This window comes from Diadema antillarum, unplaced genomic scaffold, assembly GCF_040938485.1.
Source record: "Diadema antillarum isolate AM-2024a unplaced genomic scaffold, OU_Dant_1.0 seq00002095_RagTag, whole genome shotgun sequence".
Lineage (NCBI taxonomy): Eukaryota > Metazoa > Echinodermata > Echinoidea > Diadematoida > Diadematidae > Diadema > Diadema antillarum.
This window is the reverse complement of record NW_027272739.1, coordinates 75504-94385: the sequence shown is the minus strand read 5'-3', so window position 1 is coordinate 94385 and position 18882 is coordinate 75504. Positions and strand designations below refer to the sequence as shown.

The window sequence follows — 18882 nt, the reverse complement described above, 5'->3', positions numbered from 1 at the left end:
ACAACATGATCATCACTCTCTAAAAAAAAATCGAGTGAAAAATTTCACTCTAAAAAGAGTGAATACAAAAAAGAGTGAATTTCGAGTGAAATTGGAGTGAATTTTGAGTGAAAATGCTCATTTTCACTCATTTTGGAGTGACGTCAGGGATCACTCCAAAATCTTCGAGTGATCCCTGACGTCACTCCAAAATGAGTGAAAATGAGCATTTTCACTCAAAATTCACTCCAATTTCACTCGAAATTCACTCTTTTTTGTATTCACTCTTTTTAGAGTGAAAATTTTCACTCGATTTTTTTTAGAGAGTACATGAGACCAGACAATAAAAACAAGAATGTCTTTTTTTAATGATACTAGTTGTTCTCGAATAACCAAATTCAATTAAGTGTCGGTTCACTAATTTCATACACTATTATTAGACGTCCATTTAAACATGTAGGGCCTATACGTCACTCATTATTCACACAGATTTTAAGTGCATGTAAATGGGGTTCTTGTCGATTGCAATGCTGGCTCTTATTGCCTTTCTGCCAAGGATTTGCCGAGAACCCAATCTATTCATCCAGAATCAACAAATAATAAATAATTCATCAGGCACGCTCCAGCATTTCGCCGAAAATGGTATGGAAGAGAGATCCCCTCCCCCCCCCCCCCCCCCCCCCCCCCCCCATCCACGATTAGCCATTAGATGTCGTACCGTAGTCTGCACCGCCATTACCTATGGTGTTCATTGTATGATTTACTTGTATCATTATCACGTTCCCTCTTTTGCGTTACAATACATCATTTGACTCATATCAATACCGTGAACAAGTGACTGCAAACAACATTCTGCAATTGGTTTCGAGAGATTCATGCAGTAGCCCTACTGGTATGACCCTTTTTTGGCTCGCTCTTTACTCTTGCGATAATCCCACGTGAATGGCATGTGTACATGTACTTATTTGCGCGGTGAATCGACTACCGTACTACGGCTGAGTGATCAGACTATGCCCCGCGGGCGAAAAAGCTTGCCGTCGACGGAGCGACCAATAGCGAGCGAGCATGGCGAAGGAGCTTGTTGATCGCTCTGTTTACTCTGTTGCTATGTGACCGGGCTTCATTCACATGTTGATATCTATTTTGATTCCTCCCTCGGCAAGTGGGAGCGACGAGCAGTCGAACAGCTGACCGCCGTACGATCTGCACGGAAGTCCGCCCGCTCTTTCGCTCTTCTCTCGGCGTATGCAGAAGTGTGTAACAGGTTGTTACAACCCGTCGCAGCAACAATCAAAACACGAGTTGTTTTGATCAATTTGCAGATATCATTTTCTACACATATTTGCCAACTGACAAGGGATCTACTACTGGATCTTTCGTTTTAACCTCTTGATACGAGGTAAAACGCGGAAAAAACTTTACGTGGCAATATTTTCTTATTTCCTATACCCTGGACCTGGTTGCCTTCCCCCGGCACCTGTACAGGAATTTGTGATCAGCGGATTGCATGTGAGTTTGTTTACGTTTGTTTACACCGTGTCTTCCACCACCAAATGTGTCCCATGTCATAGGCCTACCTGCTCAGAGTATGCTTTGAAGAACTGTCACGATTTAGATATTCATTTCTCACAATTTTCTGAGATGTTATGATTTTACCAAAGCAATTTCGAGCTTTTTACCTGTCTTTTGTACTACCTTTACCTGTTTCAAATAAATTGTCTCCTTTTCAACTAATGGCGTAGCAAAAAGGTGTAGTGAGCAAAAACATCCTATTTATGCGCGGAATGTTGTCAGGCGCGTGTACGCGCTTCATAAAAACTTCCGAGTGACGCGTAGGAAGAGACTCTAAGCGCGTGGTTTATGCGCTGCTGGCTGGCGGCTGGCCCACACACACAAATGCAAAATCTTGTCGGCCTGAAAGTGGTGCGTAGGATCAAAGGAGGGGCTTACCAATAAAAATCGTGATACAGTAGTGGGTAAGATTGCTCATCCTGATAATTAATTTGATACAACTAGCTATAGATATTTTTGTGCAGACATTACCAAATACATGATTGTACTTGTAAATTGTATAACTTCTAACACCTACAGGTACTTAATCAATAATGACTAACGTTAGGCCTAGGCCTATATACCTGGTAAATCATGTTTATTGTTAGAAAGACTGCAGTCATGAAACATTTTGCTATTTTGATATTTATGAGTCTAAAGTAACTGGCTTCTACTCAATCTTGATCTATAATTGGATCCAGATCTAGACATGTCTAGATCTATACAAAGTTCAAATATTGTATCATTTTACTTTAGTAGGTAGACTTTGTCTTGTTTTGATATCACCATGACTGTTATCAGCAATGACTGTGAGTGTAAGTGTGATTAGTGAAGTAGATCCACTAAAGTGGCACTATTGTTAAATGTGTCACATCAAGTAGGATTTAATATCTTCTGTTTGCATTGTTGACACCCCTGACAGCTCTCTGTGGAAGTCGGATTGAAAGTTTCCCTTGGAATACTTCATCACAAAACACTGGTCACTGCCCCGTTCCCTTCCACTGACCATCCTCGCCCAAGATGGCTGCAGCAAAGGTCGCCACGATAACCCTTCCCCTCCTCACTTCGACTACGAGGGACACTGGGGTGAAGTTCAAACAGAATTGGATTACCAAACTTCAAACAATTCAGGAGCCCCCGAAGCAGGAGCCGAAAGAGGACAACCTGGACGACAGTTTGACCAGCCTCAACTGGCTCCAGAACTTGAGGATCATGCGCATCCAGAACCCGACCCCGCCCAGCAGTCCCACCCCTCTCTCCATCCAGAACAGTCAAAAGAGTGCCCTGCAAATCCACAACGGCGGCAACGGTGTTGTCAAGTTCTCATCATCATCATCACATAGGACTTCTGGTTCAGACATTAAGGTGACCAAATTCTCAACACAAAGCCTCCACCACCATCATCACAATCACCAAGCACCGGTCCCGCTCGATCAGAAGATCGACTACAAGACAAACTCTAGTGTCAAACCGCCGTACTCCTACTCCACCCTAATCTGGATGGCAATGAAGGAGTCGAAGAAGAACAAGATCACACTTTCATCCATCTATAAGTGGATCACAGAGAACTTCAAGTACTACCAGGTTGCAGATCCCAGCTGGCAGGTAAATAATTTTTAATTTTATTTTCTTTTTTTTTAATAAATGAATGAGCATCTTTCACATCAAATTCATTTTTTTTATCTTAAGGCAATTTTTTTTTTTTTTTTTTTTTGGTCAGGCTTGTCAGGATAACATTTCATGTGTTCGTCAAAATGTTCCTTTGTATACCAACCCCAGTAATGTTACGCAGTTTGGTTATATAGTGAAGACGAGACTGTGATAGATAAGAAATCCTTGCGTTTGAAAAGGAATAGAGTTCATCAAGAAAGCTGTGAAAAGATTGTGAGTTGAGACAAACCCTGTCCATACATTGACCTTGATGGTGAAATGTGTCCCCACCTACCACCCTCCCCATCCCACCCCCCCCCCCTAAAAAAAAAAAAAAAAAAAAAAAAAACACATCCCCAAAACACAAAACAAAGCAAAACTCAGCAGGTAGCCAGGTTGTGTGAGCCAGATCCATACTACTTATCAGGGCTGCCTGTTTGTAGACAGTGACCTGGTAAGGTCAAGGAAAATACCCTACCAGGAAAGCCAGACTTTACCAGTGGGATCCCCTCTCATCCCCCTAAGGTGAAACTTGATACCACACAGCTGATAAAGTCTGGTCAGTGGCAAAGGTCAAATTGGGGTCAGTGCGGGTCAACCCCTGCTGAGAAGTCAGTCAATGGATTTTCTGGTTTTTGGTGGGATTCCACACTCACTCCCATTTTCTGTGCACGTGCTATTCTGGTGCCAGTGGCTGGATATATTGTAGGGACTTTCTGTACTGGCATAAATTTGCACAATTCAAGTGCACTCATTGCAGAAATATGGAAACCCTGTATTTAGATGGGTGTCTGATGTGGTTATGACAAAATCTTGAGTGAAATGTACCGGCAGGTAGTGACATTTCACTTCAACCAAAGGCACTAATAGATGTACTGGTTAATCATTTACTTTTCAATTTTCAATAAAGTCCACAGTGTTTTAGAAGCAACAATCCAATTGACCATTTAAGTTTAAAATGTGATATGAGTATTACACTGTTAAACCACAGCTATTCAATGCCTAAGTATGAACTAGTAGGTAAATAAGCTAAATGGCATCAGAGGAGTATTATAAAGGCTGTTATACGTGTACATTGTAACTTCAACAAAAATTCTGTACACTTAGACTAGCCCATCAGTTTCCAGCATGATAAAATCAGGTCAGGGTGGGGTTCATGCTGCAAGTAGAAGTAAAGTAGGTCAGTGTCACCCTTCAATTTCTCTCCTAAAAGGGCATTAAAAAAAAAGAGAAAAAAAGAGGGAGATTTCTACTCGGATGCTTGGAAGCCAAGTCTTGGGGTAAAGAGGATGGGTGGGGATTTTGGTCCTAAACCTTCTAAGACTATTACTAACTACATGTATGATGTTATCCTGTGAGGGCTTTGGAACCAAAGAATGAGAATGCTCATGCATGCTTAGAAACGGCATGGCTACCATGAAGAAATGTAGAACACTTAGAAAATGTACCCTAATGTTACTACACAGCTGTAGGTCCCCTCAATACAATATGTACACCAATATGTCTTGCTAGTTTCCTTTCCCTGATTAGATACAGAATATCATAGTTTGCCATCTCCTTGTGACCTTCAGTTTCCATTTATATCCACCAGGGGCCCTAATGTACAGTACTTGGTTGCCACATTACTAATTCATGTGTGTAGACTTGAGTGTCAGATATTGCTTGGAACGTGATCAAGTGCATCCATGCGAGGGTCGTCCATTGATTGATGATATCCACCATAGGGGAAATATAAGATGGAGTCCAAGATACCGGTAGCTGGTTAGGAGATGATATTGAGAAAGAGACAGAGAGAGAAGGGGGGGGGGTGGTAGCAAGATATACCAGTAATTAAATGAATGAGGAGAGGGTGCATTCTCAAAATCGAATGTCAAAGTTTTGCATCGTGCATGACTGGATTTCACTAAAAGCTACATAAGGATATATCGGGCTGTCAACCAGGTAGACAGGTTTGTCACGTGTGCATTATTCCCCCCATTGTTGGTAATCAATGATCTTTGTTTGGAGCGCTCGCTGCGCTCTGTGTGCAAAATTGTAGAAAGGAGAGAAAAAAAAAATGCAAGGCATTTCTAATGTGATACTATTGTGATAGAAAATGCTCATGACATGTTCTGTCAATGTACAAAAGGTTGATCAATTAAACTGGTTGGTGAATGGATTTCATTTTGGGAAAGTCCTCATTTTGCCATATTCCCAAGGCTCAATCATGATTTTATGCATTAGATTTTATGGAACTCTGTATAATCTCGGCAGCGGATATTACTTTGGCAAGGTTGGCGAAGCTCAAGGAGACATTTGTTGGTGCAGATAATGTAATCAGTTCAGATCTAGATAGAAATAGAAATGGTTTTAATAAATGAAGGTATGCTTTTGACATGAGTGGCCAATTTATTGACCTTGTTTCTGCGCGCAATATTTGGTGACACTCCCTGTCTCGAACTTTGTCCATCAAGCAAGAGGTTTTTCTCTTAGATTTTCATTCTCTTAGATTTTCAGTTGTTGTTTTTTTTTTCCTAAACCATTCAACATGGGTAAATCTTTTGTACGGTCAAAACCATAAAAAAACTGAGTAGATTTCTCTATCCAGTATCTGTTAGATTTAAAGCTGATCTTCTTTTAAAAGAGATTATTTCAAAAGACAAATTACCATCTTAAATGCCCTGCTGAAATGTACTGCCCTGTTCATGTAGCATTCATTGCTGGGTTGTTTGTTTTCTTTTAAGACAGAAACAGGTAGAAATTTAAAGGTGTATGCCTACCATCTCCCACTTTAGGAAATTATGGTCAAAATGTACTACATAGGATACATGTGAAGAGAGTCTTACAGCTTCAGAAGAATGCAAGTCATGCTCACTCAAATGTGGAGGGGGAACAAAAAACCAGAAAGAAATTACTTTCTGAGCTCATTCATAGTACTCCATGAGGGCAGGGAGATGAAGCTTGCAAAATATTGTGTAACAGTCGCGCTAATCTTGATGTGACTATCATGCCAGCGTCATGTTGGTCTATCTTTTGCACTCTATGGCCTCTTCTTCTCCTATGTAAATAGAGCGAGTGTAGAAAGGCGTGTTCCCACATGTCATCAGAGACAATTGTGTCAATAGTTAATACAAATAGGGCTCATCGTTTTTTCGAAAGACGCCACGCCACGCAGGAAAGGAGCTGGAACCATAACAAGCGAAGCCCGGCTCTTCTGAAAGACCAGGCTAGAAGGAACAAATGAAGTGGAGGGGGGCAGAAGAATAGGGGGATAAGGGATAGGGGGAGAAAACAGATGCACTGGGGGTGAATGGGATCACTTCTGCCCCCCACAAGAGAGCTTTAGCCGCAGATTCTCTTCTTTTTTCTTTTTCTTCTTTGCCTCCCCCTTTTTTCTTTCTTGTATGTTGTATTTGATTGTCCTGGCTGCGTGCTTTCATATGAGCCAGAGAGTCGAATCAAAGGTATTGATTGGTTGATACGCCGTGGAGGGCAAGGAGCCTATTGTCTGCAAAAGTGTGACTTGCTTTGGGACTCCTCGTGGCGTATCGATCGGCATTTTTCTTTTCATCCATCGACTTGTATGGCCGTCTTTCCCTCTCTGCCAAAATCATGCTCCTTGCTTGTCAGAAAAGAGATTACATCTGCATACCTTTACATGCAGTATTTCGATATGCATTGATGCGTAACAATCTTGCTGGCATTTAAACATTCAAAATACACAGTGTAGTGTGAGCGCTGAGTGTGAGCATACAATACATTTGTAGTTACAGAGAGCGAGTAGGTGAGAAAGAAAGATGGGGAAAAGATTACAATGTCTACTTAGATACACATAAAATGTGTAGTCTTAAAGGCACATGGTCCTGGTGGTTTAGTCGAATGCGTACGCCAGGACTATGCGCTTTTAACTATTCTCAGGTCTGTTTTTTAAGTGTTAATCATACATTGTATGACAAGTTCATCTTGTGTCAAAGGTGCATTCTAAGGTTCTTCACTCAGATCAAAGGACATTTCATCCTATTGTTCCTATTTTGGGTAGATGAATTTGTAATCTTCTGTAGCAATTCATTTTATGTTTGTAATTAGACAGAAAGATCCATCTGTCCGGAGGAGTCTTTTATTTTTATTGACATTATCGTTCTCCTCCGTACAGGAGGGGATCCGTGAAGCCAGACGTAGTCTCCCGGAATGTATCCCCAACAACCAGATACAGACCGATCGTTCGGTCAAGTTTGTAATATGGTGAATGATAGGGAGTGTCAATCAGCACTCGGTGAAAAATACTGAAGTTATACAATATCGGTACATGTAGGCCTAACTGATGAATTGCAATGGTTTAGTTTTTGTCACCACTTTAAAGTTTTGCACAATGTAAACACTAAAGTGAACCTGATATGGTGACATTTCATGGAAAGTATATCACACCTATATCATGCTAAAATTGATAGTGTAGGTAATAGTAATAATTAAATCAATAATTTAACAAAGTGTTGTGTTATTAAGAAGAAAAGATGTATTTAGCTATTTAGCTTCCCCTGGAATGTGAGCAACCATGTCCAGTAACTTGAAGCTATCACAGGGATTGCACCCATGATGGTGATGGCAGTCAAAATCAGAAATGAGCTTACATGTTATTTTTACACAGGGTTCTTAACTTTGAGACTCATGATGCAAGAGGCAAATTAAGAATTCATAAAAGATGCAGTGATGGTTTTCAGATCAGTGCAATGAATGTTTTCTGTTTTGTTTCTGTTTTTTTGCCAGAAGTGCTCAAAAAAACAATATACAGTAGAAATTGTTTTTCATACCTTTAACCATCAGCCTTTATAGAGTAAAGGCTTTATCCTTTTCATCATTTGTATTGAAATGAAGCCAAGAAAAAAAAAGAATATTGTGGAGGACTAGTGTCATGTCAAACGTTGATGGTTTTGTCGCTGGTTTTGTGTACTTGAAGTAAATACGCAAGTCAGTCCCCGATTTCATTTCCATCATTGCCAATATTAGCTCACCTGGGGTAAGTTAGCATGATGAGTATGGGTTGTGCAGAGAGTGACACACTGCCATACATCGTGTGGCGTGATGCTCAAACGTGTGTGCTCCCTTCCATTTGGATACTGCACACAAGTCGCCTCGCCTTTCTGACAAGGCCTCCTCCACTGCTGGCATCAATATTGTATCAGTGCGTGACTAGCAGGTGATGAAATTTTGCTCGGCATTGGGTCGCAAACAAATGGACGCCCAAGTTCGCTGGGTTGCGAATTCACTGTTTCAAGGTCAGGAGGAGGTCAGTGCCGTTGAAGTATGGGGTTAATTGATCAATTTGTTAATGAATTGGCAGGTTGACTTTTTTCTCTTCTTTTTTTTTTGTAATTCATATTTTTTCTGCAACAATTGGTATATTGATTGTACCACACCATGCAAGATTCTTTAAATTGAAGACTGGAATCATAGTGTGTGACCAATCATGAGGTTCAGCATTTGAAGGAAATATAAAAGATTACACTGATGCTGAGGGATGAAAGACTACAAGAAAGAAAATAAGTTCCTTAATTTCTCTCGTCCAATAAAAAATCCAAAGTTGGTTGTATCCAAGCCACTTCTGCTACAGGAAGATGAAAGCAGTAAGTTATTTCTTTTCATCGTGTTATCCCTCCATAGATTGTGATAGATGTTAGCTAGTATTTGCATTGATATTAATAGAACCATACTATCAGCATTGGCAAGTAGTAAGACAATTACTGCCCTAGATGGAAAACTGTTCATGCTCATAGAATTGAAAAAAAAAATCCCAGAAGGGTAGAATATTAAAAGCGTAGCCAGTAGCGATAATTATTATGCACCCCCTGGATCATCAAACCTGATTATATTATGCAAGAGGCGTTACAGAAGTGGGTTTTCCAATCAGATCATATTGAATCAGGTGTCAGAAAACAAATAACTCCCCCCCCCCCCCCCCCCCCCCCCCCCCCCCCCCCCCCCGAAATCATAGAGGAGCTATTATTATACAATGAACACACTGTTCAAACATCAACAGATTATACAAGGTGATGGGTGCAGGCAACTGGAATTGAAGTTCAGAGATGAATCCATGTCAGATAATACGGATGGATGCATATTCATCCCTTTGTGTGTTATCAACCTATACTACCTACGTGCAATTACGCGACCCTGTGGACTTGGTATTAAGTACAAATTGGTTGTGAGAATTTGGCTAGGGTGGATCGGAAATGACCAAAAGAGTAACATTTACAGATATCATCCTTGGAGAGAGAGAGTAAATTTGCAAATGCAATAGAGATAAATAAAAGATGGGACTGTGTAAGATTTAGAGTGGAAAGAAGTGATATAAATGAAAGTGAGTTATGAAGAGAGAAAAAGCAAAAAATGAAATGAAATAGATAGTAGGAAGTGAGAGAGAGTGAGAAAGAAAAAACATTAACTGACAGCAGTTCTCAGAATTGATCTAAAAGTAAATTTTGGTGGAGATGTATAATAATGTTGTAAAAACTGTGTACCTGCAGCGGAGGGGTGTAATACACACACACACACACACACACACACACACACATATGTACACTTAAAAAAAAAAACCCACATACACATGCACGCAAGATGATATACTATGTGAAGATTTGACATAAAGACGAAGAAGCCATATATATCATCTCCCCTCTCTCTCTCTCTTTCTCCAACTGACATATAAGGGCCAGCACATGACTAATAAACAACATGTATGGTTGCCATGGTAACCATACACAGATGCTTGGGCTGGTTACAGTGATGCTCTGCTTACTGTTCTGGTCTTATCATTCTATCATTCTATCATTTTTCAGTGTAAACAGTAACGATATACAACAAAGCTCTTCCTTTTTGTAGATTGTCTTGATATGGTTACCATCATAGTCCTCAGTAAAATTGAGTTAGGTAGCAGATCTTACTTATTTTAAGCAACCATTATCATTGGAGTAAGTCTTATTAGCAGGTTTTTTTTTTATCTTCATTTTTTATTTTTTATTTTTTGTTATGGTCAGTCGCTGTTCAAGCTATTTAGAAACACATAAATAGTGTATATATGCATGTATTTCTGTCATCAGAAATATTTGACCACTCACATACCGGGTACATATTACATTGAGCAGGTACTTGTACTTGTCTTTCTAATCATGAATTGTGAGCACTATATTGGAGAAAATTGTCAGCTGTCCACCTTGACCGGGTACAATCAAAACCTTTGGTCAGGTACAAGTTGTACATTAACAAAGCCACTATAACTGCACTTGATATGAGAATTTACATTGCTGTAAAACAAGGAGCCGCAGGCTGACTGCTGCCTGAACTCTGAGTGCTCAGTCTGCTGAAGGGAGTGGTGCCCGTTTTCTCCCACCACTGCAATGCCACATTCTTGGCAACCATATTTTACGTCTTTCCTTAACGGGGCTGCACCGCTGGGCATTGTTTGAGTCTGTGCTATAGGCTTTCATATGTCGTACACAGTTGCACGTTTCTGAATTTATTCAGTGAACTGCTGTTATTTTGCTTTTAATTCATGACATCATGCAATGTCTATCCAGAGCCATTGTCTAATGGTTGGAAGGACAAAGCACACTTTGTAAATAGAGCAGAAATATTATGTGATCAGATTGTTGGATCGTGAGAATGGAATTGGGACTGATCATGACATCAAAAAGCTGACATATTGTCATTTTGATTGTGGTCTTCGACATTCATTTACAGTGAACAGACTCACTATGCGGTACATTCTGTGTACTCATGTTCACATGGAAAGTTGGTGCCTCAGTCAATCCTCAAAACATTCAGTTTGCATAGTCTAGACATCTGTAAACGCACAAAGATAGTCAAATATACATTTGTAAACCCTGCCAGTGTAATCATATTTTGCCGTGTCATATTTCAGATAATCCTGGCAATATGTTTGTACTGCAAGTCTTGATAATGATGTAAAGTAGTTATTTGTTTCTGTGGACTGGCGACCTGCTCTTATGGTTGTTGTTTTTTTCCCTCTTTTGTCAGTGTGAAGCCTTTGATTGACTGATTGGCATAAATGGGCGAGGTCATGGTGTGTAAACATCAGATAGACCCCCAGCTGCCTTTATCTCTTTCTTTTACTATTCATACTGACAAACAAAATATTTTCAAAGACCGCCAGATTGTAGATGGTAATCATCATCTATAGCATAAGATTTTGAATATAAAAACCCTTTGGCACGGATGTCTTTGTGCTTGTGTGCCCTGTGAATGAGACCACGAAAAGTGGTAGATTTTGAAATGAAAAGGACAAGCCTAGCTCTATATCCCCATGCAGAGCAGGTTGGTTTGTACAATGTATATGACTCGCCTGAGAAGAGAGAGAGAGGAAAAAAAAAGAAGAAGAAGAAAGAAACACATAATTGGGAACACAAAGAGCTGATGAGAGAAAATTTGACCTGTATTTGCAGCCGAGGGGTCACGTAGCGAAGTTGGAAGCGTGCCATGTTTGTTCCCACGAGACGGCATACCAAGGCACTCGCTTGCCCGGAGCAGATTTGAAAGTCTGGGTTTAAAGCTAGTGGCAGTTGCCATGGTTGCGGTTGTAAACAGCAGGGCATGTAGAGATGCTGTCTGCTGGTTATGTTTGATTTGTGTCTTTGGCTCAATGGCTCACCCATGACCACAGGTGTTTATTGTAGCATTGTTAATGATTATCCTTGTTTCCATGCTCACGTCCATTGGGTATTCCATGATTTTGCAGAAATTTTTGTGCAAGCAGTGTTGAGGATTGTGACCTGAAATTGATCTACGTGTAGTTAAAAACTTGATTAACACTCTACACTGCGCAAGTTTGATAGCAAAGCTTAACATCCATGGATAATATTTGTACAATGAATTTAGAGTGCTGATATTGATGGTACATATTGTGAAGAGGTTGGGCCACGTTTTGCACTGGCTGATGGACCATGTAAATTCTGTCTTATTGAAAACATTGCATGACAAGTGTTTCATAACACTATGTGTTGCTCATGATCTGCAATTAAGTGGTTTTGCATTCTTCTGCTTTGTCCACACAGAACTCAATTCGCCACAACCTGTCTCTCAACAAGTGCTTCCAGAAGGTACCTCGCAAGAAGGACGAGCCTGGAAAGGGCGGCTTCTGGCGCATCGATCCTGCCCACGCTGATGAGCTTGAAAATGGTGTCTTCAAGAAGCGTCGCCACAACTCCTTCCGCGAGCTGCCCATCAAGATCAAGACCGAACCACAGAGCGACGAAGAGGCATCCTCTGCCGCCTGCGAGGCCCAGCACCACAGCCGCAAGCAGAGTGCACCAAAGAAGCGGCAGGCATCCGACCACGGCAGCTCCTCCTCACATTCCGCGAAGCGGGCGCGGTCGCAGAGCTACCGACCCTCCACCATGCTGGATGACAGCATCCCCAGCAGCGTCCTCAAGGAGGACTTCAGCTGGAACTCCATCTTTGAGTCCGAGATTGAGGTGGACGGCATGCGCATCAAGACTGAGGACATCCTCAACGGCAACGAGTCAGACAACTCCGACTCTCTGGAGATGGACACGCCGCCACCATCAGAACATGACAGTGAGACAGTCCTGGATTTGTCCATCCGTGGCACGCATATACCCCGCCCCACTTGGTTTGAAGAGCAGTTTAGGGACATTGACCTGCATCCGTCCAACGATCAGCTGGAGGACATTTTTGCTGCCTTTGACCTTCCACCTTCCCCGGCTGGCTCCACTGGACCAACCTCACATCCCTGGGCAGAGGTTAGGACCCTGGACAACAATGCCACTTTCAATGATCTCTTTGACTTTGGCCAGTTGGCCGAGGGCATTATGCCCTGGCAAGAACATCCGATGCCCTCGCCATAAAAAGGAGCACAGAACTCTTTTGAGAACACTTACTCACTCTGAGAGAAAACAGTAATTCCTGGAGAAACTATTGTTTAAATCTAGATATATACATACAAAAATACATCACGCTGGCCAGTGACAATGCTTTTTTTTGAAGACATGATACATGTTGAATGTGTATAGATAAAGATATTTTATGAAGAATCATGGAACACGATTCCCTCGAGCACTCTTAATTTCTTGCGGTGTTGGTGTATGGCTGGATCGAATACCACACTCAGCAGATTTTCCAAATTTTGTTGTCTCTGTAGGATTGAGTATCATGTCAGATAATTCCATTCTTGCACAGTGTCTGCTTGCAGTGTTGTCGTGCATTGCAAACATCTGTCTCCTGTTTTCATCAAAGTGAAATATTCTAGTCAACAGCACTCTTACTGATCAAGAGTTTTGGTGTGCACATCAAGGGGTGTTGCATTTAGCTGAATATCACTTGCCTGTGGAGTGTCATTAACAATATACATATCATGCATGCATGAGAACATTTTGCATGAAAAATCTTGCATTTTTCACAAAGTTTGCATGGCATTTTATGATACACTGAGTTTCTTTTCTTGCTTTATTGTGCTATTGCTTTTGTACATTATTTGGGTACATGCTGGACCAACTACATGTGTGTTGTGTTTGTTTGGCTATTTTTTTTTCTCTCAAAGACCCAAGAGTCATCTCATTACAAAATATTCCATTGAAGAAGGGTCTCAGTTTTGTTTTGGGCTTTTTTTTCCCCCACACTTCTTTTGTTGCTAGGTGTTTTTTCTTTCCGTCCATCCTGAAACCTGCGGCAAGTCACAGACAGTCCCTGTAATGCGGCATTTTCTCAATTCCATCCACTCTTCTCAGATGCAATTGCCTGTCCGAAAGGACGAGATTTTGATACTACCAACTTTCATTTGCAATTCTATGCAGATATCATTGCCTGTCACTTCACAAATCTGTTTTCACTCATATGATAATCAATATTTTGAAGTGCGTAGCTGTGTGAAATTACCTGTCGATGCTGACTGGACTATTTATACTTGGAGTCGCGATATTGATGTTTTTGATTGAGCATATTTTGATTTGCAATTCTGACAGCGTACATATTACGTCTTGAAACTTTGGTTATGATGTGTCTGTATGTGAGATACACCTCTTTTATTTATGCATAAACACTGACGTGCATTTGTGGTGCGCAGTATTTAGCAATGACATCATAACTAGTCGAGCAGGCACAGCAGCTGCTGTGGAAGTGCCCAAAATTTTGAATCAATCAAATGTCAGAAGTCAGCCAATATTACCCAGATCTGAAAAGGATGTGTATGTGTGTCAGACTATACATCCCTTTTATTTTCCTTTGCCATTGTACAACACTCCTCAGTGAAGAGATAACCTGGTGCAGTTCAATTGAGAAAAAAAAAAGTCCATATGGTTGTCGGCTCAGTTACTTTAAAAAAAGAAAGAAAAGGATGATAAAATCATGTACTGCTTGCTGTGAAAGATAGAATTTATGAAATAACAAATGTAATAAAAACTATCAAAAATCATGACGATATTTAAAAACATCTTAATGTCTCCATTCTTTCTACATATGTTTGTTTACCAGGTGTGTGTGTGTGTGTGTGTGTGTTTGTGTGTAAATGAGTGTGTCTTGCGCATGCGTGATAACCTCGATATCGTGTCTGTACGTGTAATCATGTCATGCATGGAAACGAGTGTATGCGGTGTGTCATTGCAGACAATAAGATATCATTGAATACTACAACTGTATAAAATAGCCCCTGATATCAACGAATAAGCAGGAGCGGAAAGAATAGGAGTGTGCGTGAAAGTTGACGGACACGAGGTGATGTTTGCTGTGCTGATCGGAGGAGTAAATTAGCGAGAAGATGGCAACGTCAATATGGAGGGGAAATAAGTCACCATCTTTTGCTTTGATGACGATTAGATGGTAGGGAGGGCAAATTTCGGGCAAAGGGTAAAATGGGGCCTGAAGGCGACCATCGTTTGGTGTATCGATTGGTTGGATGACAGATCGTTAGGTTTCCAGTGTAAACACTGCTGAGAGTTTCGTTTTTCCTCTCTCTCTCTCTCTCTCTCTCTCTCTGCCATGTGGGATGAGTTTACACTCGGCTGAGTGCCATTTCCGATAATGACTTCTGGAGAGCACAATTTCTTTGGTTAGTGTATTGATGTTTGATTTACTTTTTTCGCTTCTCACACATATACATGTAGTTTATTTCTACTGCTTTTGTCTTTCACAATATCTCATAGGATAAATGTATTGATGGCAGCTATAAACTTTCAACGTAAAGTTCCCAACAATAACACATGATAACATTCCACAAATCACTAATGAAAATTACATAAACGTAAATACGCCATGATTTCGACGGCAAAGTTCAAAGTTGTGAATTGTGGAGTATAATCCCACTATTGCTTGTCATAATGATAATAAAATAAGTACAAAATTGGTACGTGTGTGTGTGTGTGTGTGTGTGTATGCGCGCGTGCGCTTATTATTAATTACGAAATTGCACGAAAGATGGTAGGACTAAAATCGCTATTTTTACAGGATTTTTCTTTTCTTTTGATACTTCTCGACTCTAGACTTAGAGAGCCCTCCAAAATTTTCATTGAAATGCTACATTGTTGAATATGATGCTAACATACGAGCACCCGCAATTGATAACAGCAATTTTCACATACTGCAAAGAACAAACATTGCGATATACATTAATTCACTGTACACTGCATTAAAAAGGCAAATTTGTTTATAATCCTATAAAATTCTTGACTCAAAATATATCGTTAAGTCACACGTTAACATAATGCATTGTTCAGAGCTCAAATTAGACTTAGTTCAATTCTGTCCTAGCTGTACTCCACAATATCATTAATCGAATTTGTTCAGCAATTACGTTTCAAATGGACGCAGGAAAGTCAAACTGAATGTCTCTAATTTTGTAATTCACACACAAGTACACACACAGGGACACAAACACACGTACACACGTACACACACACATACACATTCTCTCCTTCTCTATCTCTCTCACTCACATACACACTACAGAATCACCTATTATTAAGCATCTATTGAGAGCTTCAGAACAATTTTCTTGAAAGCAATAAGTTTAAAGACAATTCTATAGAATAGGGTGTGTCTTACCAGTCATTTTTGTTATTTCTAATGTCTAACTATAGTTGACATTCTGCATCGATTTTTGTAACCATGCGTAACTTTATACCACGTTTGTCAATTCATACAACAAACAATATTTATGATGATACATAAATTCAAAACAGAGGTAAACGAGGCTATTTCTTTTGATTTGAGTTTTCAGTTCGCCAGAACACAAGATACTCTGACAGAATGTATTGATAGGTTGAGTCATTGGCTGTAAAGGATTATTGTCAGTGGTTATAGCAAAGGGCTCCCACTGAAGAGTGTACACCCGCTGGTGCAAAGAACATTATTAACAATATTACCATTCATTCATTCTTCTTCTTCCCTTTCTTTCTTTCTTCTTCTTCTTCTTCTTCTTCTTCTTCTTCTTCTCCTTATTGTTATTATTAATATTATTATCATTATTATTAATATTATTATTACTATCATTATTATTAACAGTATTGTTAATACTATACTAGTATACTACTATATCACTATACTTCTGCCACTACTACGATTAATATTGATAATAATAGTAATAGTAATAATAATAATAATATTAATAATAATAATAATAATAATAATAATAATAATAATAATAATAATAATAATAATAATAATAACACTAAATAACACTCACATAGCGCTTAATACTGACATTCCTATTGATTCTAATTGATACGGAAACAAAAAAGTTTAATTGAAATACAGCGTGCAGCTACCCAATATTGTGATGTATAGGCCCATGAAAATATAATCAATTAAATAAATAAGTTTTAGGCGATGATTAAAACTTATCTACACTTTCAGCATTTCGAACATATAAAGAGAGTTTGTTCCAAAGAGATGGAGCAATGACAGAAAATGCGATATCACCATAACGGGTACGAGTGTGAGGATCATTTATGATAATTGCAGAGTATAGAGGAAGAAGGGAGAGATCTGGTTGAAGTGGAAGAGTGGAGAAAAAACAAGTCTACTATTATCATTACAAATCGTATCATATAGAATATTGGAGTATAGAAGTTTATAGTGGTAGTGCAATGATAGTTTTAGTGCTATAGTTTTATCGCTATAAATGTCCTGAATCTTGTTGTTGTTGTTGTTGTTGTTGTTGTTGTTGTTGTTGTTGTTAGTTTTGCTATTAGAGACCAAAAAAAAAAAAAAACCATTAAGTGGACGTATCGCCATCGTACATAAACCCGTCGATTGCGGTGCATTGAAACCCGTGATCAAATTGCTGATGCAACCTCGAACTCGCCAAGAGATGGTCCTCTTTGCGTGGCGAACTTGAGGCGTGAAGGACACACGTAAGTAAAGGACGATCAATGCATTATGATCTCCGATTGTCTTTTGCTTTTCCGTCTTCCGTTCTGATCCATTATTTTCCTCGACTCTGCCATTGACCGCCGGGGGGGGGGGGGGGGGGAGGTGGGGAGAAGAAGCGCCTCGAGCTGGTCTGCTACGCATGCGCACCTTTCAGTACTACAACGATATTCCGTTCCATTTCAGCAAAGAAAATGGCTCGTGATTAGATGTGGTGCTGTCACGTTCATATAAAGTTACAGCAAGGCATTTTCTGCCCACCCCTTCGCTCTTCCATCCCTCCCCACCCCTCCCTACTCTCTCCCTCTTCCTATGAGAAAGACAAATGGAATGGATGACCAGTATAGCGATGAAATTGGGTAACATTTTCTATTGCCTCTCATGATCCCAAATTAAACCTTTACGTGACTTGATGATGGAAAATGCTTGAATGCTGCCCTCGCAGTCACGAAACGTCATTAAAAATTGAAAAGCCCTCTGTCTCTGCAATATCGCTGTTTCATCATCGATGTAATTATTGGAGCACACTGTAACAAATTAGGTTGATTAGATTAGTTTTTTAAGTGAAAAGTCAGCACCAAGGATATATCGAGAACTGGTAAAGATGTCACATACGTTTGTGGCATCGATCTTAAATACATATATTTCTAGTTCCTGCGATTTTTTTCCGATTGTCTATTCTTTACACCTTTTTTTCGGGGGGGGGGGGGGCTTTTACGAACACAAAGAACATAAATTATTTTTACTTGGAAGAGTATATCAAGGGTATACACATTTTATGCCCATCTTTGAACGGAGACAACATTACTAAAGCTAATAGATATGAACCCATGGCTGTCATAATCTGTGCAACATTTTTATCTGTATCATAATTATCATCTATATAGCACTGCTGGAAAGAAGGCTAGATTCCGCAAAACTGTATTTGATTTTTCTCTGTATTTTTCTTTCTTTCTTTCTTTCTTTCTTTCTTTCTTTCTTTCTCCCTTAACCCCCCTTTTTTCCGCACCCCCTCTCTCCCCTCTCTGTTTATTTATCTATCTATCTATCTATCTATCTATCTATAATCTATCTATCTATCTATCTATCTATCTATCTATCTACCTACCTACCTACCTATCTATCTATCTATCTATCTATTCTATTCTATCTATCTATCTATCCTCTTTCTCTTATCTCTTACAAGGATGGGTGTGCTTTTGATAGATTTAGGTAAATGAAAGGAGCGTTGAGTTTATTCCCTCTTTGGGTATCGCCAAACAGCTCCCCACCTCCCTGTCCATACTAAACACGGACAGGTGAATTTGCTGTCATGACCGTGGGCGGGTAACA

At 39.9% G+C, this 18882-nt stretch overlaps 1 protein-coding gene across 1 annotated transcript; it reads left to right on the top strand.

Annotated features, from left to right (window-relative positions):
* The first annotated feature begins 1414 nt into the window (after positions 1–1414).
* Positions 1415–13509, top strand: LOC139713916 (forkhead box protein J1-B-like). Its single transcript, XM_071625635.1, has 3 exons — positions 1415–1488; positions 2453–3135; positions 12225–13509. Exons 2-3 carry the CDS (start codon positions 2551–2553, stop codon positions 13035–13037), a joined length of 1398 nt encoding a protein of 465 aa, XP_071481736.1. The 5' UTR covers positions 1415–1488; positions 2453–2550; the 3' UTR covers positions 13038–13509.
* Positions 13510–18882: the final 5373 nt, after the last annotated feature.

Excerpts from the sequence above, each read along its gene's own strand:
- LOC139713916 (XM_071625635.1), top strand. The coding sequence starts at position 2,551 with ATGGCTGCAGCAAAGGTCGCCACGATAACCCTTCCCCTCCTCACTTCG. Across the intron at positions 3,136-12,224 it reads TTGCAGATCCCAGCTGGCAG|AACTCAATTCGCCACAACCT; the intron begins GTAAATAATTTT and ends TTGTCCACACAG.